Raw genomic sequence first — 26423 nt, forward strand, 5'->3', positions numbered from 1 at the left:
AGCAAACAAAAAATTTGTACAACAATTTAAGGTTAAAAACATTCTTTTTTATACTGAATTATGTATCACTCAATCAGCTAAAACAGGATATTTGATTGGCTGAAAAATTTTGTCTTTTTGTATTGATAACTCACAATCCTACAAAAATAGTTCCATTTTTAAATCCTCATATTAAAAACTTCTTTTATATTCAATTCTTTGAATGACCATATAATGTCCTGAAAAAAATAACGGCAAGATGTGATATTCCAACTTTAAAGGAAGATGTGTTAAAATTATTCTCAGTGCGGCTTTCTGTTTACAGAAAAAATATATTTTTACTCACGCAGAAAATTTTTGTTGGTGGTGGTAAAAATTGATTGTTCTTTTTTTCACATTTTGAAAATTTTACCTACTTTGTATATGGCATCACTATATGAAAAATCAAACGTATATATTATAAAAGTAACTACTTGCAAGAAAAAACAATTGAGCTTAAAACTGAATCTGGAAGATATATTTTCCATAGAAATGAGAAGATTGAATGTCTTTTTTTTCCCAAACTGTTCCAAGGATGATGTTATCCTGGTCAGCAGTTGAAATGTTTTTGGCTAGTTGAAAATGATTTTCCCAGTTTTGACGTAATTTAAAACTTCTGAAATTCTGAAATACATATTTGTCTAACACGTACTCAACACAACTACACGTACATCAAAACCAGATCAAGGGAGAATAAATTTCACCCTTTTTCACCCAACCAAAAAAAATGGAAATGAAATTAACCTCCATAAAATATCATTGAAACGCTCCACATCAAAACAACAGTCCTCAAGTAGACTGTAGCTTGTCCAATTTAGGTCAACAAACAAAAAACCTTAGAGACAACGACGACAACGCAGCTTCTATCAAGCAGAATTGAACAAAGAACCAAAATTAAATTTGTAAAACTTGGGTCATCAATTTGTTTACAAAAGTATATTCAAACTAAGGCCCTGCATGTGACAGTCAATCAAACCGCTCATATTTTCAGACCAAAAAGTTTCTTCATAAAAAGCATCATCCAAAACATAAACTATTGCTAAAACTTAGCAACTACGCGATTTAAGATATTTGACGATCAACGTCCCTAGACCTTATTCTTATACTTGGGACATGCCAGAAAATAGCGTAGTCACAACAAAAAGTTTTTCTCAAAAGCGAAATTAGATAAGTACGCTAACAAGTTCGGCCATCCTCAAAATCAGATACTGCGTGAAGAAATGAGACCAAATGGTTTAAGTCTAACTTTTCATAATTATTGCTAGCAACAAGAAGTTTGCAGTAAATCAGGAGCTTAATATGGAACTAATTTTGAGTCTGTAGTCTCTTCTTTTTTCTTGTTCAGGCAGTTTTGATATCAATTTTGGTAAATCCAGAACTAACTACGTCAAAAGAGAATTTTTTTATAAAACACTGATAATGAGAAGAATCAAGCATAGATGAGATGAAACTTTTGATGTATCGGTGAGGTATAAGCAAGGTTACTTGCCTCTACTGACTTTCTGAAAATAATGACAAACAAACATCGGGATCCTTTTTGGCGCCATGTAGTAGCCAATGAAACTGATTATGAATTTCATCTGGGGGTAAAGTTAGATTTTGAAATCTATTTCAATACTAAACTAGTCGGACAGTCTGGCATGAAACATCAAACTAAATAGAACTAAATAGATCTCAAAAATCAATAAAATGATGTGTGTTTAATAACACAAAGTTACCAGCATACAAGCTAACTGGTAGCCGATCTATGTTTTGGGACACTGACGGAATAGTTACTTGGCTATACCACTGCCCCAAAAAATTTCGTCTCTAATACTGTTCTTCTGAAATGGCAAAAATTATTTGCCTACCCTTTTACCGGCTAAACTTTTTTCTTTGCCACCGAAATACCTTGCGTTGTTGGCTACAAAAAAAAAATTCAACTTGCTGTCATTGATAAATAATCTTGTTACCATTTCATGCCGACTCCAATTAAAAGCAAAATTTCGAAATTTTGTTAAAGTTTGGGGTCCACATGAAATAATTCATATTACAGAGTATGTCACTGATACTAACAATGACACCAAATAGACATTAAATTTTCCATAACTGTTTCAAGAATAAATATTTTAAAGATCAAAATAATCTGTGGAAAATCAGGAACATAACGCTAAAAGAATATGTGGTCAAATCTGGATAGAACCGAATAAATTTTTTTTCAACCTAGATGATGAAATGCCTCACAAAAAAATTAGAAAAAACTGATGATCAGTGACAAGGAAAAGAAAAAAAGAAATTAATGAACTTCATGAGCAAATCATCAACCACGCGTTAAAAAGTTTTATGTTTGACTTTTCTGGACTTAGAGTCTTAGAGTTTTGAACTTCAATTTTTTTTTGAGTAGTGTTAGTAAAAGAAATGAAAGCACAGGTGGAACAACTGTTTTTCCATAAAAATGAGTGAATTGTAGCATTTAACAAAAAAAAACTATTTTTTTTTTCAGATTATTGCCTTTTTTTGTCGACTCGACCTATTCATACTTAGAAAAAATAACAAATTCTTCCTTTAAATTAGGAAATTATTGTGATTGAGGATTGAGTTTATGCCTATTCAGTTTAAAGATATTTCCAAACTCATTATTTGATTTTTTTCAGAACAGATATTTTATGTTTCTTTTTTTTTCCCTCAAACCAACGCTCAAGTTTTAAGAAAGCGGCAAGATGGATAGTGTTTTGTCATCTATACTTTCAAAATAAAATTCAGATAAATTCAGCGACACTAAAACCGACTGCTATTTTTGTGAGCAAAAAACACCGGTCTTTTTTCTATAAATTTGGTTAAAATCTTTTAAAGTGTAAATTAAATTGCAGCTGCAAATCAAATCAGTTGCCTTGATTTAAATAAAAATTGATTTTTTCTGAAAAACAAAAAAAAATTGAAGTCTACACTTTGTGATGTAAGACAGGGTTGATGTCGACCGTAGGCGTTCGATAAAATTATCAGGTGCACAGTTTTGAATCATTATTTGTGCTGGCTAAACAACCGGCCCGATTTTTTATTCGCCTCACATTTTCGGTGACAAACTGTGGAAACCAAAAAAACCAATTTCAGTAAGCTTTGTAATTTTTCTGATTTTAATTTGCTGTTAAATTCTGATAAAATACTTTTTTGAGGCAAATGCGATCCAATAAACAAAAATGGAATCCTGATTAATTTAAAACACAAACCAGAAAATCAAAGAACACTACCCTTCCAAGAAAACAACACAACACAGGACGAGCCAGAAGCAGAAGGTCTAAAGTGCAGATAGAGTCGAGAAATCGAACCTTCTAGAGCCGGATTTCAACTCGAAAAGTTAATACAGTGACTAGAACACGAGACTTCTCTTTTCCCCAGTAAGATCACAAACTGTTGACAAGTCTAAGAATATGATCCACCCAAAGGTAAATAGTATTAAAACTTGTTGTTCCTTTGCGTTATACAAACTGTATTTATTTAACCACTGACCATACTCATCAATTTATATATTTTTAAACCAATGTTTTAACTTTAAATCTTGTCAAGGTTTTTAACGATCTCAGTTGAGACTTATAATTTTGAACTAGATTACTAAGCAATGAACCAGCAATGACCACTTAGTAAAGAACAAGCTTGTTAAATGTTTCAAGGAGGTCCAAATTTATCTTGAGTCCCAAAAATCGAAACACAAGTCAATCACCTCTGCCTAATACTTATTTTTTTTTAAAGTCAGGGAGCATTTTTGAAGCTACTATATCGAAGATGCCTTTAAGCATGATTTTTTACATGAAGATAACAAAGTTTTTAGTAAAAAAAAATCTCATTAGGTGCCTAATGTGTTTTTTGGTTTCGAAACTGATGAAATTTTCAAATAAAATGTTTTTTTTTTGTGAAAGTTTTCGCGTCTTGTACAATTGGAAGTAACAAATTATGCTCATTTCTTTCAGTAGGTCATCTCTTGCATCAAAAATTTGGAGTCTTTTCAGATTGGAATAATTTTTGAGCCTGATTAGTTCACTGCGCACTCTAAGCGTTATAGGAAAATCCCTCGAAAATAGCAACTAAAAAGTCAAAACTTGCTTGAAGAAAAAATACTACCCTGAACACAATTATTCCGTCACTTTCTAGACTTGCCAAAATAGTTTGACAATAATAAATAAAGTATGCTAAGCTTGAATAGAACATGCTATAGTTTTGACAAAAATTGATAGAATATGCTAAGCAAGTGACATGGCTGTGTATAAACAAAAGCAATTTGAACCTGATAGATAATTGAACTTTGCAAAGATAGAAAAAACCAGCTCTTGAGTCTTTTTGCAAAAAAATTCACTGGTATTGTGAGAAGAAAAATCTTTTTAAAAAACTCATTGGCTGACATCTTTGGAATAGCGAATAAGAATGTATTCTTTAAAGTTGGTTTGTACTCGATATTGTAATGTTACCTATGACACATGTGAGTAGGGAAACGACTGCGCCTGCCCCTAAGATGTAGAAGACGCCTGCCACATTGTCCAGCTCAATCCCCTCCGCACTCTTTGTCGCAGACCCCTTGTCCTCCTCTGTACACGTAGTGGAGCCTAAAAAATAAAAGCTCTTCGCGCTATTAAAAATAATACACTAATTTTTAGATTGGTCATTGTGGTCAAAATTATTTAAAAAGTTTTTTAAAATGGAGCTTTTGCAATTGTTTTGCAAAAAAACGCATGCGGCGCGGAAATTTATGATAAAATATGGTTCTTAAACTGTTGAGAGCTGAAAAGGTCAGCCAGATATAACAAAAATCTGATAATCTTTCCCCCTCGCCAAAATTCTAGACCTGCTCCTGAGTTGAATACTACTTCCAGGTCTCTATCCATTAGAAAAGCGCAATTTTGAAACTTGAGTGACTAGATATGGAATGATGAATTGTGACTCACTCTCAAACCACTTCTGCTTAATCTTGTCAAGTTCGCCCGACTCCTGCAATCGGAGGATGGAGAGTGTGATTGTCTCCCTGTAGGGGGCTCCCTTGGGCACTGCGAATGCGTAGTTCTTCTTGTTGAACGGCTTCCCCACCACCTGCAGCTTATGACAGTTCTGCTTGCGGTGGAACTAGAACAAAAAACACAAAAGATAACACAGACACAAACAACAATGTTAAGAAAAAGCTAAAAGTCAAACGAATTTTGATGCTCATCAGTCCAAATGTCTATGTCATGTGGTACCTGACGACTATCACCTCTACAAATTTCCAAATTGTGGTGTAAAAATGCAAAGTAAGATAAAAAGTGAAACAGGAACTCACAATTTAACTGGTCTGAACAGCGGCACATTAGATCATTCTGATCTTGGTCGTATTTTCAGTAGTCATAAGTTTGTTTTGCGAATTTTGACTCAAAGCAAAAAAATAACTGCCACCACTCATTCGATTGGTTGATACAACTTTGCAGCAATTTGTACGGAGGACGCCGCGGGTGAATCGATGCGACTCGCTACGAATCTAAGAATCAATGGCCAGTGCGTTTAGTCGTATCTTGGCGTAGAGGGTAGGCGGGAGGGAGGACGGGGGATGGGGAGGGGTAAGGTGTTTTGGTGTTGTGTACCTGAAGTACTGGGTCGTCCCAGAGGAATGCGTACTCGCCGTTGAGCACCAGGTGAAGCCCCTCCTCTTCGTCCCGCACCATTGGCGTCGGCTCAGTCTCACTCATGTACGTCCAGATCCGCTCATACAACTGGTCCATACCCGCCTGGTCTACAGCTCACACACATCACATCATTTAGCAACAGACATTGCATGTGTGCGATAAGTAACAACTTTAGTTATGCCTTGCCTTCCTTAGTTATGAAAAAAAATGCAAAATTAAGATTAAACATTACCAAAAGAACCACTCTCAGACGACATGCTCATAAGAAAAAAATAACTTTTTCTCAAGTGAAATTAACATAAACTTAAATTATGTAGAAATTACCGTAAAACCAACGTAAATATTACCTCAATTGTTTGTATTTATTTGGCTTAATCTTAACATTTTTGTTGTAGCAAATGGATTTAGAGAGTGAGAAAGGGCGTAGTTTGTGGTGTATATTACTGACCGCGGAAGAAGTACTGCAGACTGGAGTCTGCCACTGTGCCATATCTCATCTTGTGCTGACTGGCCAGGTCCTCCAGACTCTCAATGGGGGTCTCCATTCTGGTCACAGTGAGGAAGGCGGCCAGATTGGCAGTGTAAGTGGCCACTATGATGAGACTGAAGAACCACCAGAACGTGCCCAGTATTCGCCCACTCGTAGTCACAGGAGTAGCATCTCCCCCTGCAGTGCACAGGCTAATCATAACGACCCGGATCGATATTAAGCGTCATGCGACAACTCGCATCAAAAGACAACTTGCAATAATAGACAACTCGTAACAAAAAAGAACTCGCCATATACTCACCGCCGCAGTTGTGCCAACGTGTTGCGAGCTTGCCAACAGAGGGTAGGATTTAATAAGAAAATTAGCGTAGCTGGTCCACTGGCGATTTTAATTCAAAATTCTTCCGTTACAAATTAATTTTCAAACTAGCAGGTTGTCTTTTGCTACCTGTTCCTGTTGTGTTTTGTTGCGAGTTGTCGCGGTACGGTTATTGCTCTTTTTTGGCGCGCGTTGTCTAACATCCTCAAATCGACATTAGATTTAAAAAATTTCGTAACAATTTTCAAACTTTGTGAGTTGTCGCTTTCCTTAAATTTTGCAAGTTGTCTTTTGTTAAGAGTTGTATTTTGTTGCGAGTTGTCGCGGTATCGATATTCTAATTTCTAGTTGACGAGACATTCTAGTAGTCGAGACCACAATATTCTAACTGGACGTTATGGTTCGACCAAAAATCGATTGTCGCTATGAAAGTCGATACAATAGCGTTCTAACGATCATGGAGCGGATTTTAGAGTCGATATGAAAGTCGATACAATAGCGTTCTAACGATCATGGAGCGGATTTTTGATGAAATGATGGCAGCCTTTTGATAGAACTACCAAGTGGTTTCGATCAGCAGAAACATTTCATTGGCAATGCCATAAATCTTTGCGCAATTTAAGATGGCATTAAACTTTATAATTTCTATGTATATAAGTAATGATATACATAAAGGTAATATATTTTTTCTTGGTTATTTTGCATATTTTTAAACTATTTTTTTCGAAGACCCAAATTTTTGGAGTGAATACATGAAACAATTATCATCTGTCTAGAAAAGAAGATCTGACTCATTGGTTACCCTGTTGCATGAGGGAAGCGAGGGCGAACCACATGGCGTTGTTGAAGTTGAACTCCTCTGAGCCGAAGAGGTTGAAGCGACTGAAGGGACTGAGTTGGGAGAGGACGAACAGCAGCAGACCAATCAGAAAGGTGGCCACACAGATCGAAATCCACACCTGCAGACACCATCACACTCGGTATTCGCTCATTTTGATGACCACCGCCCCGCGCCCCCCAAAAAGCTTGGTTTTTAGTCAAAAACGAACCTTCCAAAAACCGCCTTCAAAAATGCCAATTCATCCAAAAAATCATCTGAGGCAGGGGCGGATTTAGGGGGGGGGGGGGCGGACGCCCCCCCTCCCCTCAGGGATTTGACCCCCTGCCGACCCAAAGGGTCCCCCCTTTGATACTTTTTCAGAAATCCATTTTTGGCCGACCGACCCTAAAATTTTTCTAAAGGCGCCTTCGGCGCCAATAAATGCTATTTTTGAGGGGGAGCGCGCGCCAAAAAAACGCAGTCAAAATTTTTCAAAAAATGCCCAAAAACGGCTTTTTTGACTGTTTTTTCAAAAAAAATTTGCCTGCGGCGCAAAAAATTTTTGCCAAAATAAGGGCAAAACAGTGCTTTAGGAGAGCGCGAAAAATAAAAATCAATTTGGTCGACCTAAGAAAAAAAAAAAGGTCGTCAAAATTTTGGAAAATTTTTTGAAAATCCGCCCCCCTCGAGAAAATCCTAGATCCGCCCCTGATCTGAGGCACAATTTTTTTTGCGAAATGTGGTAATGCTAGCCTCGGTTAGGCTGTGCTCCAAAAACGAAAATGTCTCGTCTGAAAGAAACTTTGTAAAAATTGTTCATCCAGACCCCCTCAAAAAATGCGTGGACAGATGTGGGCTGGTAACCTGCACTGTGAGTGGCTTGAGGAACCCAAATACGTTGTTGGTCTTGTGTGGTTTGGAGATGAGGATGGACACCCCATAGTCCATGTAGGAGGCGGAGAAGTCCACCACTATCTCCCGCTCATAATTCCTGATCATCCCAGCCACCGCCATGTCCGCCTTCTTCTGCAGAATGTCTCCTAAACAGACATGCGTCGACACAGGTATTCTTAATCTCATTCACTAGCTGCCACTTGCACTGTGGACTGATAGAATCCCTCTAAAAATATCCCTTGCTTAAAACATTTTGAAGAAAACCGACATTTTTGCCAACATAGTTATTTTGGGCCGACAAAAATTATGTCGTGTTGTGATTTGTTTTAGTATCTTAGATGACCTTCGGTATTTAATTATTACCTGTTAACCAATTTAGTTACGACCATTGGTCGATATAATCGGAAGTTCAGTTGTTCTTTTAACGTTCTTAATTCAAATACTTCCTTTTATTCGTTTTAGTCTTTTTAAGTGTATGTACAGTAATTGTATATATATAAACATTGAATTAGAATAGTTTATTATGGCGCAGTCTAATGATTCGAACGTGCGTGGAATTCCCCATTTTGGCCTAATCATACACTAGAACCACCGCATGCCTGGTCCCAATGGCGCGACCAATTCCAATTGGCGATCATTGCGAAAGAAAACCTGGATTTAGAGAGTCTGCATGGACCAGAGATACCAGAGACTCAAATTCCAATCTTGGAACAAGCAACAGGCAGCGAGTCGGACGTGGAAAAAGCCAACAGAGAGAGCAGAAACAAAAACACGATGAAACAGTATGAATCCGCCGAAGAGAAGCGGATCAACGAAGAAAAGAGGAAATTTAATGGAATGAGACGAACGGAGGCGGACAAGAAACTGCGATCAATTTTATTCCTAGCCTTAGGGAGCGAAGGAAAAAGAGTTTTTACACAAAAGAACCCGAGAGTCAAGATTCTAGCAATATCGTTCTCCGAGTTCTGGACTCTATTAGACGCAGCATTTAACAAACCGCCCAACACTACGTTCGAAAGATATAAATTATTAAATCGAAAACAGAAAGATCGCGAGTCGTACGAACAATTCTGGGGAGCAGACGGACCTGGCTAGCACGTGCAACATCAAGCAATCTGACGAGGCGGAATGGATAAGGGACATCTTCATCTGCAATATGAAGAACACAGATACCCAGAGGAAGCTACTATCAGCAACCATAAGCCCGTCGGAAGCACTTAATCAAGCCTTAATCAACGAAAAGGGATATTTTAACCACCAGAAACTGGCAAATATGTCACGGTCGTCGACCAACTGGACAACTTTTAAATCTTTTAATAATCACAATCAGATCAAAAAGGAACCAAGCCTAAACATCGAACGGAGTAACTCGTGCATGAAATGCGGGAACACATTTACGAAAGGGCACTTAAACGTCTGCCCAGCGAAGGAAATAACCTGTAAAAATTGTAATTATAAAGGACACTTCGCCAAATTATGTAAATCACGCAATAAGAGACCAATTGTAAATACTGTATCAGATAATTATGTAAATAATGATAATTGTACATACGCTCCTCCGGAAAACTCGTGGATGGAAGACCTAGAATCTTGCGATGTTATAAATGCGTGGAACGAGTACGGACAAAGTGACGATGACGATTTCTCGGTGTTGAGCGTTAGAACTATTTACGACAAAAACGGTCTCGAAACAAAGAAACTCCTGAACCTAGGCATCGGCTGGGATATGATTGTAAATATGAACATACCTGTAGATTCAAAAAGCCCTGTAAGTTTTTTAAAATAGAATGTAATACACGAAATTAAACTGAGATACCCGAACCTCAAGATACACCCAGTTGAGAAAAGAATAAAAGACCTATACTGCGGATTCACCAACGATACGATCAATATCTTGGAAAAAAAATTGTCAGAACACAGTCCAATGGGTGGATCAGCGAAGATACCCCTTTCTTCATAACCGGTGGACACGAGCGAAACATTCTCGGGAACGACAATTCACCCAAGCTGGGCATAGAAATATCACAGAGGAAATGCTCCCAACCAATCTGCATGGTCAATCAACCCACACTCGAGAGTGAGTACAAAAACTCATCTTCTTTATCTGACAAGATTTTTAACGAGTTCAAAGATTTATTCACTAGAGTAGGGAAAATACCCAACGACCGAAAGGTAACTCACTTCCACTCACCTTTTAAACCAATACAGTCCAAAGGGAGAAGTGTCCCACTATATTTACTTGCGGGAGTGAACGAAGAATTAAAAAGAATGGAAACAGAAGGTCACATAGTAAAACTAGAGAAATGCGATGAAGATTGTTTTATCAGCCCAATTGTGATTACTCGGAAAAAGGATACCTCGATAAAACTGGCGTTAGACTCCAAGTTATTAAACGATCAAGTTTTTAAAAATAAATACCAAATGTCAAACATCCATGAGCTGATTGATAACGTGGCTCTTCAAATTTCAGAAAAATCCAACGGACGAGCTTGGTTTAGTAATCTAGACCTGAAAAACGCTTATAGTCAACTTAAACTATGCGAACAAACAAGTAAACAGTGCAATTTTAGCATAGTAGGCGGTGAAATTACCGGAACGTATCGATTTTTAACGGGATTTTACGGATTGGGAGACATGCCCAACGAATTCCAACGGGTCATGGACTCACTGTTGAAAAATATCCCTTTCGCAAATTGTTACATAGATGACATCCTGGTAGCCTCGCGTGGAATTTTGGAAGAACAAAAATCAATAGTGTATAAAATTTTATCAATATTATGCGCATTTTTTATATCCGACATCGAGTGGCTTGGCTTCAAAATCTCCGTTGATGGATTACGACCATTGGTCGGTAAAGCAGACGCAAAAAAAAATTTGCCAACCCCGAAGAATATCTCCGAACTATGGGGGAAATGCGCATTTTTTAAATCCGACATCGAATGGCTTGGCTTCAAAATCTCCGGTGATGGAGTACGACCGTTGGTCGGTAAAGCAGACGCAAAAAAAAATTTGCCAACCCCGAAGAATATCTCCGAACTACGTTCATTTTTCGGCTCGATAAACCAATACGTAAAATTTGTTCCTAAATTTCATCTTTAAGTTCCCCCCTTCGACCACTACTAAACAAAAAATTGGTCTACAAATGGGACATGAACAATTCCATAGCTTTTGAGAAGTTAATAACGGAAATTGTAAATATCACAGAAAACAGCCACTTCGATATAAAAGAGAAGACAAGACTGAAAACGGATGCTTCACATAACGGACTAGGGGCGACCCTAGAACAATTACAGGACAACCAGTGGAAAACAATCGCGTTTGCATCCAGATTTTGAAACAACCATGAAATGAAATATTCTACCAACGAATTGGAGTTGCTGGGAGTCGTATGGGCAACAGAACATTTTAGAAACTACCTGTACGGAACGGAATTTCAAATAGTAACAGACCATAAAGCATTACTATCAGCACCTTTGGCAAATCAAACAGACATTTACCATTCAATTTTAAAAATTCTCATTTACCAGGAAAGGACATGGGCTTTACAGACCTTTTATCTCGACTTCCTTCTGGCAAAGCCCTTCCAATTATGACGACGAATTTATAGTCGCTTCAATCGACAAAAATGAGAACTTTTTATTGAATAAACAATATTCTAAAACAAATTCTGTAAATACTGTAGATCGACCAGCGGTCGCTGTAAATATTAATGCTCGAGTTACTACAATCCCGTCGGGAAATGAAAATTCAAGCGACGTGATTGGTCAGAATCGATTGAATAGCTCTTTAGCTTTACTTAATCTCAAGATTATTGCTGCTATCATATCTTGTATCGCTCAGTCGATCAAAATTTGTCACAATCAACATTCTCGAACAGCAAATTGCACCACAAATTGTCAACCTGTCGATAATTTGAAATTTCATTTTAAAAGTATTACCTTTTCGGACAAAGTCCTTTTACATTTTTTATTACTAAACAGACAATTAATACCATCTAGCAAGAAACGAATAGAACTCCCAATGGATAAAGTAAATGAACCGCTACTGATCATCCCGGAAGAACATAATATCGCCCTCAAATTCAGAGACAATCAACTTCCACCCGACCACGCAGACCTCGTAAGAAGATACAAGGCTGACTTAAACCTACCAATTTCCCCGATTCACCCGGAAAACCACTGCTCAAAGAAATTGCTTCACATTATGACCAGGGAAGACAAGGTGCTGTGGACAATCAAGAGGAAACGACCAATGGGAAGACACGGAGCATACATGAAAATTTATGCCAAAGATCTGCATAAGAAGGACGAGCAATTTTTCTTGTACAATAAATTAGTAGTACCGGCTACTATCAGGGGAACCTTTAATTCGATGCTACATGAGACGCATCCTGGACAATTTGGGACGAAATCTCTTGCCGAATACTTGTGGTGGCCGCACATTTATCGGGAAATTTACCGGGAGAACATGTAGCCAATGTCTAAGGGCGGGTAAGAACATTAAAGTGTTACTAGGTACCGATAATATTTCGAAACTCCCGACGTTGACATTCGCGAACGAAGAAATTAATCTGGACTTTGCGGGACCGTTGGACGCGTTCTGGGGTAACAACAAATATCTCCTTCTTTGCATTGACAGTTATACAAAGTTTCCTTCGGCCAAGACTGTTAACAACACTTCTACGAGAAATGTAATTTCATTTTTAAACGATTACTGTCACCTACACGGTTTCCAAAGAAAAATTAGGGTTGACCATGGGTCATGCTTCTTATCACATGATTTCAAAAACTTCTGCGATAAATTCAATATGGAAATTATTTACTGCACAGTCGGCGATCACAGATCCAATGGGCTAGTGGAAAGACTAGTGTAAACAATTAAATCGAAACTACTGGCAATGTCCTTTGAATTACCCAAGCCGTCACTTAATGAGTCAATCGAGAAAACCAATTGAAATTTAAGAATCTCGAAGCAATCCGCGATCGGCTGTACACCGTTTGAAAAACATTTTAATAGAGTAGCGAACACTAGGTGGCAAAATCTTATGTTCAATATTGACCATTTAGATAAAGGGAAAGCTATAATTTCCAAGGACTGGGCAACTAACTGGGAACTCCACGACGGGGCAGAAGATGGATACCTGGATGAGGAAAAGGACAGCACGTCAGACCCAGAGGACAACCTGCCGCTATCTAGGACGGTCACTCTAAATACAACCCCAGACGACATTAACCAATCTTCAAAACCTCTGGCAAAAAGAAAATCAGTAGTGGGAGGTAACTTATATAGAAAGGTGTCTAACAGGAAAAATATTACCCATTTTTTAATCTGGTTAAGAAGGATATCATCGATTCTTCTGAACACACCATAACCCTTGACAACGGTCACGTTTTACATAAGTCATCGGATCTCGCTATAAAAGGAAAAATACTCCCTGGGCCCAAAAAGATAATAGCGATTCAGACACCCACCGGGCATAAACTTCATACCTATTCGAGTTTAGCTGGGAAAAGGAAACTGTCTCCACCAAAGAAAGCTGTATCGACTCCCGCTGGACATTCGGGTCAAGGCACTTCAAGATCATTCAACACCAGAGCAGGGACTGGTACACCGACGGTGAGCGCGGCCACTCAAGACCCGTCAAAAACCTCTTCAGGTTCATCTTCTTCCTTAAACATAGATTCATGGGACGGGATAATCGACGATTACTTCGACGATGTGACCAATAACAATATTCCTCAAAGCCTTCAGTCCGAATCTAACCAAGGCTTAAGTGTTACCGTCGAATCCCCACACCCGAGCTCAGAAAGGTCAGCGAACACCGACCCCCGGGAGATTGTTGTCATCCATGACGCGACCATGACAGAAGGATCGCAAGACAATCCAATACTGGTAGACAGTATTCCAGAGCACATGGACAGCCCGACGATAAAGCCTCAAAACTCTAGACCGCGCAGAAATGTGGGCCCCGACAGTTTTATGGAAATCGCCGCTTTATAGACGTGGTTCTAGAAAAAGACGACCCAGGGGTGTCAACTTCAGTATTCTCCTCGTCACTCGACTCCCATAGGGCTACTTTCACGGTCACTTCACCATCCGACTTTTTGACACCACTAGCCGAGGCACCTCCCCGACAAATTCTCCTTGCGGAAACGACCTTATCCTGGTCTTCAAAGAACTCCCTCCCGGCGGTCAGACCAGTAACTTCCCCTACGAAGACTTATTTACACGAAAATTCCTCGGGCTCATTTGCAGCTTACCAGACCACTAAGGACCCCCCGCTAGAGATGGACAACTGTAGCGAGATCTCCTCGACTATAGATTCGGAGATCAGGGCTAAATTGGACGATTTTGACAACCAATTCAATTAATTTACATATCAAACAAACTGAACAAAACAATCTTGATTCATATATGACCGTCGGACTTTCACTTTTACCTGTAGATACAATTGTACATGTTAATGTACATGTTGTGGATTAGTTTTAAATTACTTAGTTACTGTATCCTGTAAATTTTGTAATTCTGTATAGTCACCCTGTAAATTGTACATTCTCTCTTAATTGTGGATTCTATTTTGCTTCTGTATATTTACTTTTTTGGTGCAGTTTGTAAAATTTATCCATTCTCGAAGGGGGGGAAGGGTGTATATAGAGTTATGTAGTTAGTTTACAGTTTTATTTTTTTTCCCGGTGGGAAATGTTGTGATTTGTTTTAGTACCTTAGATGACCTTCGGTATTTAATTAATACCTGTTAACCAATTTAGTTACGACCATTGGTCGATATGATCGGAAGTTCAGTTGTTCTTTTATTGTTAATTCAAATACTTGCTTTTATTCGTTTTAGTCTTTTTAAGTGTATGTACAGTAATTGTACATATATAGACGTAGAATTAGAATAGTTTTTTATGTCGTCTTGAATGTTGTCGGCCCATTCGTCTTGAAAATTAGTATATAGAAAAGAAAAAACTTTAGAGTCGGTTAACCACAAATAGATATCAAAAAATGGAACCAAAAGATGATGCGATTTGGGTAGAGAGAGAGAGAGGGGGCGGGGAGATATCTCCCCTCTAAAAAAGCCGTCACTGCTTGGGGTATATGATACTCTAAGTAGAGTACCTATGAGTCCGTTCCACTTGTTAGTGTGTGGGTCCACTATGCCGTACTTGTTGTCGGCCACCTCGTACATCTCGTACTGGAACGACAGTCCATTCGTCGAGTTGCGCAACTCCTTCTGGATCGCATTCAGAATGTCCACACAGCACCCTGTGTAGTACACACTTTTCTCACCACCTCCCCCTCTCGCAAAGCCACTCCCGTTGGGATCCTCAGTCGCCCCATTCTGCACCTCGTTGCGGATGATGAATGGACGCTCCACTATGGTCACTATGCGTAGCTTCAAATCTACACAACAAAACACACGCAACACAATTCATGTGTAACAATATAAGTATCACAATCGCGCCACTCCATCAGTAGTTTAGTTACTCGAAGTTAACAGGTCGTTTAACCCCTAGAGTGAGTTCGCTGGATTAGAGTTTCTGGATTCGAAAAATAGTAACCTTCTAGTTTTTGGGACCAACACTGATATTTGATGGATATAGAGCAATTTATCAAAACTGTTTTACTGGACTAAATTAATCGTTGGTTTTTCTTGATGTAATTTGTGAAAATCTTACTTTTTAGGCTCATTTATGAACTAGTGAGAAGTAAGATCAATAAGAATTGAATCTAAGTTTATAAAAAGAAGTAGCATAAAATGAGATTTGGAAATAAATATGCGAGTGACTTTTTGATTGTAAGCATACCCTCGACTGAGAAGTAGTTCTCCTGGAATGGCTTCAATCTGCCCTCCTTCAGCTGCAGTTCATTGTCCACGTCCCAGCGTCCAATCAGCTCCCACACATTCTCAGTTTCTTCTTCTTCTCCTTCTTCTTTCTCTTTCTCCTCGTCTCTCTTCTGTGGGGGGTTGGTGGCCCAGATGTCCAGTTCTATGAACACCTTCAGTCTGAAACAAGACGCATAAGTAGTCTTCATAGTATACTAGAAGTTGGGCTCATAAACAGCAAAACAAACTGGTAAAAACCTATTCTCCCGCATCCGCCAGCTTCATAATGCTAAAAAAAAAATTAGGAGCAATTGAAGACCCAGTTGAAACGTGTTCAAATTGACGTTTTTCCTGGTGGAAGTCAATAATAAGGAAATTTCCACTGAGTTCCAATTTTTTTGTTGAGAATAAAGATTCACAAAAAACCTGAATTTTTAGTTAGGTATATGGGTAGATTAATAATAAATTTCTAAATTTCTGGCTGATCAAATGGTTGGTTTAATTTTATTGGATAATTAAAAGTATTATCTGGTAGCCCTTACTTTGCCCAACTTTGTGTCCAACGCCAGTTTAACCGAACTCAAAAAACTCAAAAAGTAGAATTATGTTTACTTTTTAATTGCAAAATCCTACTTTCTAGAAAAAAAATTCTTCTTTCTTTCTTTCTTCCTGCTCGCGAAAATCCAATATTTGCCAATGTATAGAAATATAGCAACCTGTCGTGCATGAATTTGACGGAACCGGATCTTGCACGTATGTCGACAGTCCTGAGAGCGGAGGCCAGTTTGTCGCCGTCTTTGAAGGTGGCCGTATTGGAGGACGAACACTCAAGTTGGCTCACCTGCAGTAGAAAAAGAAGAAAATGATGAAGACGAAAAAGATGGCAATTCTGGTCCAAAGTAAAAACTAAACTTATTCAAATCAGTTTTTTCCCCTTTCAAATCAGTTTTTTCCGGTGTCAAGCGCAGACGAGTGAACTTTATGATTCTCTGAAACATGAACTCTAGAACACATGCATGCGAAACCTCGTCTTCTATAGACACTTCTGTTTCGGAAAAAATACCATCAAAGAGAGTGTGGGTGTATACCGTGGTGGATGTGTGTCGGGGGGGGGGGAGGACTGGGTCGTACCTGTTGCCAGTCTATCTGTCCAGCTGTGGTGAGTATGAGGTCCCTCACCACCCACAGGCCGTCCAGCAGGTACTCCACCTCCCTCTCATTCTCCCCACCAGCACCCTCACTCCCCCTCCTGGGTGGCGGCAACGCAGATTTAGAGCGAGAAGGAGAAGAGCTGCTACTGCTGCTGCTGCTGCTGCTGCTGCTGCTCCTGATAAGTTACAATCAGTTTGAAGGTGAATTAATTCTAAAATATTTCTCCACTTAATTATTTGAACAGTGACCGAAAAAATTACAGCTTAAAAAATTAAAAACTCTCTTAAACTAGATAAACGCGACTTGTCACGTTATACTTCGTTCAATGAAAAGTAAAAGTTTTGTGAAAAGTTTGATAAACTATGGAAATACAGGAAAAGCGTTCATTCTCTCAATATTGAACCCACAAGAAATTGAGTTCAAGCAGATTTAAAACGACGCTCGAAACGATGGAGGAAACGATTCTAATAAGAAAACCGTTATAGAAGCGGAGAAAATCAACACCGTGCCTTTTGACTGGGTCTTCAGCAGAGTGTGTTTGAGCGGGGGTGGTCTGTATGCGGCTGAGTGCCACTATCTTGGACCGAGTGTTCAGTCTTCTCAACTGCTCAATCGTCAGCTCCTGATTGGCTAAGATCCAATTGTACGAGCTCATCTGACGCTCCTCTATCAACTAAAACACCACGGATAACCATGGATTTACCCGAAAAGTGGAGACGATGTGAACAATCTCTGAATTGGAGACACCACTCATCGCCGATTTTAATATTAACTTAATGTTAATAATATAGGTTTTATCAGTTCTGGTTTCTCGCACAGGATCAGGAAAAGCATGAGGCCTGTCTAAGCATAAGGCATAGTCCGTTTTTACTGTTTACCCAAAAAAAGTCCGAGTTATTTTGTTGAGCGAAGTTTTTATGTGCGAGTCAAGGCCGTTTTTTATTGCGTCTAGATTTTTCACGTGGTACCACTATTGCAACCAAGTTAGGTCAGCTTGCGGTAGACCTGAAGTAGAAGTCAATTGAGAGCTCGTACTGACGCACTATCATTGCCATGGCAGGGGGCGAGTACAGGATCTCACGATCTCAAAGTGAACGCCTTACCACTACACTAGGTGCCTCCTAATAAGCGCTCTATTTTCTGATCGTGGAAACTATCTTGGATTCCATTATTCTAATGCAAGTTGATGAAGGTCTGAATATGTACATCTTCTACTCGTCTCTTTTTTTACTCACAGCAGTTCTAGTTACTGTGATGGTGTTGCTTACCCGTTCTGCACGTGTGATCACTTGTGTGGTGGTGGAGAGTGTTGCCAGCAGGATGAAGTTGAAGTAGTCCTTCGCATCCTCCTCGAAGATGTGTCTCAGTCTCCGGTCGAACACACGCCCCCATGCCCACTCCTCCATATCCCCAATACCCGCCTCACTCCCATTAGCCTGTAAGTCAAAAATATATTACTGCTTACGTTGTTTTGCTTCTTTGCAGTCAACATCGAAAACAAATAGCTATTTAATTCTTTATCAATGACATTCGGGCACAAGTCTTAAAATTTTGCAGCCAAATCGTAAAGTTTTGAAAATTTCGTATCGGTATTTGATGTTTCCAATTCCGACTTGTCGGAATTTGACGCGGGAGTCCAACGTTTCTAGAATTTTGCGACAATGTAATTGCATTGCTACATTTGCGACTATAAAGAAAAGCATCCAATATCGGCGAGACCGACATGAAAGTGTCTATGACCAACGCAACTGAAGAAAAAGTTTCAGCGGTCGGCGAAACTTTTGAAAAAAAAAATTGTACAGAGATTAAGCCAGTTCAATAAAGAGCCTAATTAAAGTTTTTGATGCAGATTTTTCTCTCAATTTTGTTGAAGCTTACTAATTATGGTATCATTTGCTAAAAATCCAGTATTTTTGTCGCCCGATTTCATTTCTCTGACTTTTTGTGAAAGATTCTAACGTTCTGATCCCAACTCTGATTTTGATGTCTCGGCTGTCACGCATTTCTGAAGTTCATTTCAACTAATTTTCAGAATTTTGCGCATAAAAAGTACGAATTGGTTCTCCAACGGAGTTTATTCACCATTATTGCGTCCGCCAGCCTATAAACAAGTAACAAGAAACGATAGCCCAACTAAGTTGTGATTTCGTTTTTCAAGAAGCTTGCCCTGATATGATTTGATAGAATCGATAGCCAAATACAAAAACTGATTTGACAAAAAAAACTGTTTCATTACGAGACCAAATTGGGTATTTTGCGAATTGTAAGCGGATGCCGCAACAAGAACACTCCCTATGTTCTTCTTTCATTCTCGTTATTTCGTTCTCGTTGATTGTTCCGATAAATTTTAACATGTTTAAAGACTTGTCTCTGGAACTCAGTAACATACAGACATAAAATTGTGCGCCTAACCACTGCACACAGTTTGACCTCGTAATGTTGAATAGAAAAAAAATAGGAATTTTTGGTTGCCAGGAGTTAATGAAGGAAATTCGCACAACTTCACAAACTCATGTTCAGGCTTTGCAGATTTATGTCCAAGCTCTGCATACTTATAGAGAAGTGCAAAAATTCGTACAAAAAAATTAATTGAAAAGTGCAAATTCTCAGCTTTGACCAATTTTTGCATGCAATTGTTTTTCAGACATTTTTGTGACAAAAATCGGTTTAATAAATTACGTTTTGCCTGTCAAGTTTTTCTAAAAAAAGATCATTTGCTCTTTTTAATTAAATGTTTTGCCCGAACTAATTAAATGTTCAGACTTTGCAGACTTATGTTAGCCTTTGCCGACAATATGCTTAGACTTTTGCAAGCCCGTAACGATAAAGTTCTTTATTTCTGATCTAAAATTCTTTATATCTAATCTAAGTTTCTGATCAGAATTTTATTTATGAAATGTTTAAATAAAGCAGGTATTTTTTTTTAAAAAATCTTTAATTCTCATCTTGTTTTTCATCAGAAAATAGCTAAATCTAGGCTATTTCTAGCTACAAAAAAAAAGAATCCTGTTGGGGCCGAACCCCGGACTTTCAGTGTGCTAGGCAGATGTGCTAACCACTTGGCCACATTCATTGATGAAAATTAACAGTTTTAGCAATCTAATCCAAAATAGCATTTGTTACGAAAAGGGTTGATTTGCATTATGCTGCTATTGTTATTGTTTATGCTCGGAGCATAATTATCTCGTTGCGGTTGAGCAATTAATTAATTTCTGATTATTTCTTTCCAAAAATTGTTTATTTTTCTAGGCTAGAAAAAAATCATTTCTGCACAGAAAATACAAGAAAACTTGTCTGGGTAACCTTTATGAAATTTTTATCTAAAAAAACAGCCTCCGTTGGGTACGAGGGTTGATCTGCGTTTTATTTGATAAAGACTTATAGTTTTTATTGTCGTGTTACATACTAGGCGGCAATCAAATCCTGTTCCAAAAGTACTTCCAATTCGAATTGAATTAGACGCAAAACGTTTCACTGCGTATTTTGAATGCTGCGGAATTATATTTTTAAAACAGATTAAAAAAATATTTTTTTGGTTTAATTATTTTTTTTTAAATTCGAGAACGTTTTCCCAAAAATATTTCAGACTGCTAAAAACGGTACAAGTATTCAAGTTCTTGACATAATTCCATTGAGTTAAATTTTATTCGCAAACTGAGCGAGAATTTTGTTAATAACTTTGTCATCCTTGCTGCTACTACTTGATCTATTGATTTAAAATTATAGGTGATAAGAAATTTCAATTCAACTCTTATTTTCATTTGGGTTTTTTTTTCAGCAATCTATTTCGTAAGGATCATGTCAAAATAAAGATTATCTGGTTGCTGATCACTGTAAACTGCTTGAAAACAAAAAATATGGAAAAAGAAAAAAAAATTATTATAATTGCTAGAATAACATTACTTGTGTAGTAAAATGAAACTGAGAGTTCATTATCTCATCGCGTGTCATATGCAATCGTAATTAAAATAACGAGCAAAAATATTGTTTTCTGATACAAACCTTGAAGTTGAGAGTTCACTATCTCATCGCGTTTCATTTGCAATCGTTGTTAAGATAACAAGCAATAGGTTTGCCTTATTATAAAAACATTGAAACTGAGAGTTTAATACCTCATCGCGAGTTATTTGCAACTGAAGTTAAGATTACGAGCAACAGGCTTGTCTTGTGACGCAAACATTGAAACTGAGAGCTGAGTATCTCATCGCGCGGTATTTGCAATTGAAGTTAAGGTTACTAGCAATAGGCTTGACTTGCAATTTTTCTGTGAAGTACTCGGAAAAACTATTACAAAATTTATTAAATCTAGATTGTTGAATTAAACTTAAGAAATTTCTTTTCACAAACTTGTTCAAGTTAAATTCAACAGACCGAAACGAAAACGAAGAGCAACCACCCTAGTATTTGACAATACCTCAACGGAGAGTGAGCATTAGACAGTGTACCCTTTCCCGGCAAGAATTGGACAACAGCTTCTCCCCACCTTCTCTCCGCTTTTCCAACAAATATTGTAAGAAATGAAAGCAATAAGTTAATAAAACAAACATCCCCTCCTATTGGTAAAAGTTAACTATAGAAGAACAACTGTGCATAACATTTAACCTTTTCTATTTAATCATCCTTTTTAATTTATCTGTTTACATAACTATCATTTTAACACTAGGACCAGATCTACTATGATCTATGATATAATTTAGCCGAGACTTATAATCCTAAATACTAATTGAAATAAAAGGATCTATCAATCGACCCACGTTTCTCTTAGTAAAATATCTCAAGTTTTTTGCTCGTTGATTCTTCGTTATCATTCTGAATTATTATGTTGCACTTCAAAAAATTGTTTGATTCTAAGTCTTGAGAAAGTGCACAAAATAATTCTAGTAATATCTAGAAAAACAATTTTTTGTAATAGAAAGAAAGTGAGAGTTCATTATCCCATCGCGTGTTTTTTGCACTCTTATAGTTTGTGTAATCTAGTCTAAACATTGGAGATTTTTCTACCGGATACCTTTGATTGACAATAAAATTGATTTAAATCCATTTAAACTGATTTTTCACAACCTTTGACTTTTTTGCTGACTCAACTTGTACACAATGTATACAAATTATTTTCAAATTTTCTAGACTATCAAAAAAATAGTCCGATAAAAATAAAATTGTTTTTCAATTGCCTTTTGATTTTGACGTTTGGACTGAAAATAAAACATGAGGATAACTATTATTTAAATTTTCTGCACCAAAAATGAATTTTTCTAATCTGATTTTTTAATTATACACTATCTGCCTCAGAAAAATGAGTCTAGAACTTTGATGATAAAAAGAACGGAATCCCATAAATGCAATAGTTTGCGGTAAAACTCTCTTCGAGTGGTTCTTCCTCTCTTTTGCTTTGACGGATATTTTCAAGAGTACAAACACTTGCTCAATTTTCAAAACAAACAGAATAGATAAACTAGTTCGGCTTTGTAAGATTTCGATGAATCCATTTTAATCGCTTTAAATCTGTCTTTCAAGCAAAAAAAAAAGATTTTTTTTTCCTGCCGTAAAAATCTAATTAACCTATTTTAATTAGATTTATCTAACTAAAAGCGCAAATCAATTTCAACCTCAAATTTGTCATTGCTGTTGGATTAATAGTTAATATCTTTAACGCATGAATTGATAAGGCGAATTATCCCGCACTCATTATTGTTCCAAACTGAATTGAGGCAAACTACTTGATTATTTTAATTCAACTCAAATTTAAGCACTTCATTTTTGATAGTGTGACGACTTGCAAGAGTGCCGTTTAGTGTGTGCAACTAACTTAGTTGCTCAATTTGATGCGCCAATAGCCGCATGCTATCAGGCCGGTCCCCATATTTGATATTGGCAGTTCAGAATTTGTAATTCATCAAAAAAATTTCAACAAAAATTATTCGAGACCAGCTAAGGGCAGTCGGAACTTTCAAGTTTTTGCCCTGATGTATGAGCAATTTTGTTATAAGTAGGCTTTTTCGTTCTAAGAATTGTGCAAATTTTGTTCATACGTCAAATTGTTAGAAAAAGTGGTATGCTGACTAAAAATTCTTTGATATTTGGTTTTGATATCTACTTTTGTAAAAAAAAAGTTCTTAATAGGAATTGGCGCGTATAAATTTTGAAAGGATTTTAAGGAATTTTTAGCAAGGATAGTCGGTTGCTGTACAAGTAAAACAGAATCACACAGAATTTAAAAAAATCGTTTTTAAGAAAAATTCGAAAAACAGTTTTTTTTAGTTCTAAATTCCATGCTGTATTTTAACGTAATTGTTATAGTAATTTGTTTTAATTGCAACTGTAATAATTGAAATAGGAAAAATGAGAGTTAAAAAAAGTTAATGAAAAACTATCCTTAAACTTCTAGTTGTAAAACAAAGTTAAAATTGCCGTCGAAGTCAGCCTCTCTATTTTTGTCTTATTCAGTCTGAAAAGCAAAAATCGGGTAAAAAATTTGGCGGGTCCTTTCTCGAAAATTGATTTTTTTCAAGGTTTCTTGTTCAAAAGCGATCTATGCCAATTTGACTAAGCCAATCAGTTCTTTTCTCATTTTTATACCAAAATCTGACTAAAATTTTGACTTTTCCAAACATTTTCGAAAAATTTTGGCAGAAAAACGCAAAAAACTCAAAGTTTTACCATGTAGAAAGAGTGAGGAACTTGTTAACTATTCCCTCCTCCTTTTGGACCTTGTTAACTATTTTCCCACTATGCATGTGGTGCCATTCCCTTTGATAGTTTGCTAAGGTATTTAGTCTACAGAACTTTCAGGAGTTGGCAGTAGGCAAGCTAGACTCCCGATTAGGGGTGATCTCGGGTGGAAGGATTTTGAGCACGAGAGCTTCCAGTCTCTCTTCCCCGATACAAGCGTCTGACGACTGTAAGACCACGCAAGCTTCTTGGAGCGAGGGTTTGCAAGCTCTTCAGCACCTTGTAAGTTCTTGGACACTTCGGGCACTGACATACGCCCTGTCATTTGCAGGGTGTATCTCTTTTTCTGCAGTCGCCTCTAGTTCTTCCTCATCTGTAGACTTTCTTTCTCGTGATTTTCGTTCTTGTGACTTTCGTTCTACCGTAACTAATTGTTCTTCGCCATTCAAAGTGCACTGCGGATGGTCTTCATGTGCTCTTTCACTCACCTGAGTTTCTTGTATTGCATTTTGCAGCCTTTTGCTGGGCACTTGAGATCCTTTGGTACATCAACGCTAAAGGGTTCCATGTCGAGTGTATCTAAATCCGACTCATCTAGAGCATCATGATAGTTTCTGAGACGTCTTTGCATCTCCTTTCTTTAGCAAACTTTCTGCTGCATTTTCCAAACTCACAATCGACTACTAGAGGGCGTGAGTCGACCATTCTCTGAACTAACTGATCCATTTCCTGATTAAAATTTAGTGGTTTTGGGTCTTGTAGCCACTTTTCTTTATCCGTTACCCCTAGGCTTTCGAAGTCCAGATTTAAAGCCCTGATCCATTCTTTGCTGTACACACCTTGCTTCTTTGGGCCAGAGATGTTATTTCTACTTCAATGCTTTTCAACTGAACTTTCTCTGCAATTTGAACGTAGTTGAGAAAATTCTCTTGCTGTCCTCTAGTCTCACAATTGCTGTTCTAGCTTTCCTGCATTTCTGTGTTTTTGCTTCGCCAATGAGTCATTCTGCAAATTTTTGGCCAGTAAGGTAGCTATCATTTGAACCTTCTTCATTTACTATAGCCATCTCCGTTTTACTTTATCATATCTCCATCCCTCCAATTTCGACTTCCTGATTGAGAGCATCAAGACTTTTGCGTGCCTCTTCAATTAAGCCGGACATAATCACTAAGTCATCAGCATATGCAAAGTGACCGATCTCTGAGCCTCTTTTCACAACTTTCTTGCACACTTCGTCAAAAACTAGATTGAAGAATGGGGGACCGAAGAGAGTGGGCTCTGTCTCACTCTTCTTTCAAGCACGAACGTGTTCTGCTTGTCTAATACAGCTTCAGCCTGCTCATACAGCTGCCAAATGATGCAATTCTGAGGGTTGCCCACTTTTCGACTTCTTAGGGCCGTGAAAAGTGCTGTACGGTCCAACGAATCAAAGGCCTTAATAAGATCTATAAAGATCAAAATCAGCTTTTTTTGCTTCACGTGCCTGTTGGATATTTCTTCGAAGAGTCCAAATTGCCTGCACCGTGCTTCTGCTACTTCTGAATCCGAATTGTAGGTTGTCTAATGTTTGGTCCGTGCGTCTCTCAATTCGATTTTTTAGTATTTTGCTCAGTACTTGTCTTTCAACATCAGGTAAAAAACCGATCGATAATTTGATGGCTGATCTTTTTGCCCTTCTTGAAAAGGCTGATTACTTTGGCATCTCGGTATGCCTTTTGGACCTCTCCTGTTCCTTCCCAATTCTTTTCAAAGCTTGCCGTGATGACTGGTTTTGACACTCATTTCTGCCTAAAATATGCATTTTAGAAAAGTCCAAGTTTAGTTCGGATTCCTTTTTCGCGCGTTCGTATTTGTGTTACTCACATTTTATATAATACTTTTACCGAGAAAATTGTTTAATTTTGACACGGAATGCTTTATTTATAATCTATTTTTCTGGTCAGAAATTCTCCGTGAAATTTTAGCAAAAAGTTTTTTAAATTCTTTTTTTTTTCATCTTTTTTTGGATCAGAAATTTGCTAAATTGGCTATTTATAGCTAGAAAAAGTCTCCGGCTGGTGCTCGAACTCCCGATCTGCGATTTTATAGGCGGTTGTGCTAACCGTAAGAACAGATGACTTGATAGTGTATGATAGTTTTAGCAAACTAATGCAAAGCAACACTTGTTATAAAAAGTGTTAATATGGTTATTTTGCATTATGTTGCTACGGCTATTGCAGCACAATGCAAGTTTGTTGCAATAGCCGTAGCCGTATGATAAATTTAGCAACCTAACGCAAAGCAACCCTTGTTATAACAAGTGTTAATTTGCATTGTGTTGCTACGGCTATTGCCGTTGAGCAGTGAACTGATTTCTGGTAATTTTTCCAGAAATTGTTTATTTCTAAACTTAGAAAAAAATAGATCAATTTTGTACAGAAAACACAAGTCTTTTGACTAGCTTATCTATATAACGTTATCTATATACGTATATAACGGGTACCTAACATAAAAAAAATCTAATTAAATATATTTTCTGAAAATTGTTTTAAGCTACTGAAAATGTGGCAGCCAAAGTTGATTTTCGGAAAACCGAAATAGGGGGTGGGGGGGGGATAGTTAACAACATTTAA

General features: G+C 37.6%; 1 protein-coding gene across 1 annotated transcript in view; it reads right to left on the reverse strand.

Annotated features, from left to right (window-relative positions):
* Positions 1-26423, reverse strand: part of LOC134840741 (glutamate receptor ionotropic, kainate 1-like) — a 47423-nt gene that overhangs the window by 2710 nt on the left and 18290 nt on the right. Inside the window, exons 5-16 of the mRNA XM_063856762.1 lie at positions 18411-18578; positions 17652-17815; positions 17122-17317; positions 16707-16831; positions 15971-16170; positions 15282-15566; positions 8133-8308; positions 7251-7407; positions 6088-6306; positions 5598-5746; positions 4932-5106; positions 4458-4592 (exon numbers count right to left, since the gene is read on the reverse strand). Of these exons, the coding sequence (XP_063712832.1) occupies positions 4458-4592; positions 4932-5106; positions 5598-5746; positions 6088-6306; positions 7251-7407; positions 8133-8308; positions 15282-15566; positions 15971-16170; positions 16707-16831; positions 17122-17317; positions 17652-17815; positions 18411-18578 (2149 nt within the window). The remainder of the gene's footprint in view (positions 1-4457; positions 4593-4931; positions 5107-5597; positions 5747-6087; positions 6307-7250; positions 7408-8132; positions 8309-15281; positions 15567-15970; positions 16171-16706; positions 16832-17121; positions 17318-17651; positions 17816-18410; positions 18579-26423) is intronic.

The sequence above is a fragment of the Symsagittifera roscoffensis genome, chromosome 2 (genome assembly GCF_963678635.1).
Source record: "Symsagittifera roscoffensis chromosome 2, txSymRosc1.1, whole genome shotgun sequence".
NCBI lineage: Eukaryota > Metazoa > Xenacoelomorpha > Acoela > Convolutidae > Symsagittifera > Symsagittifera roscoffensis.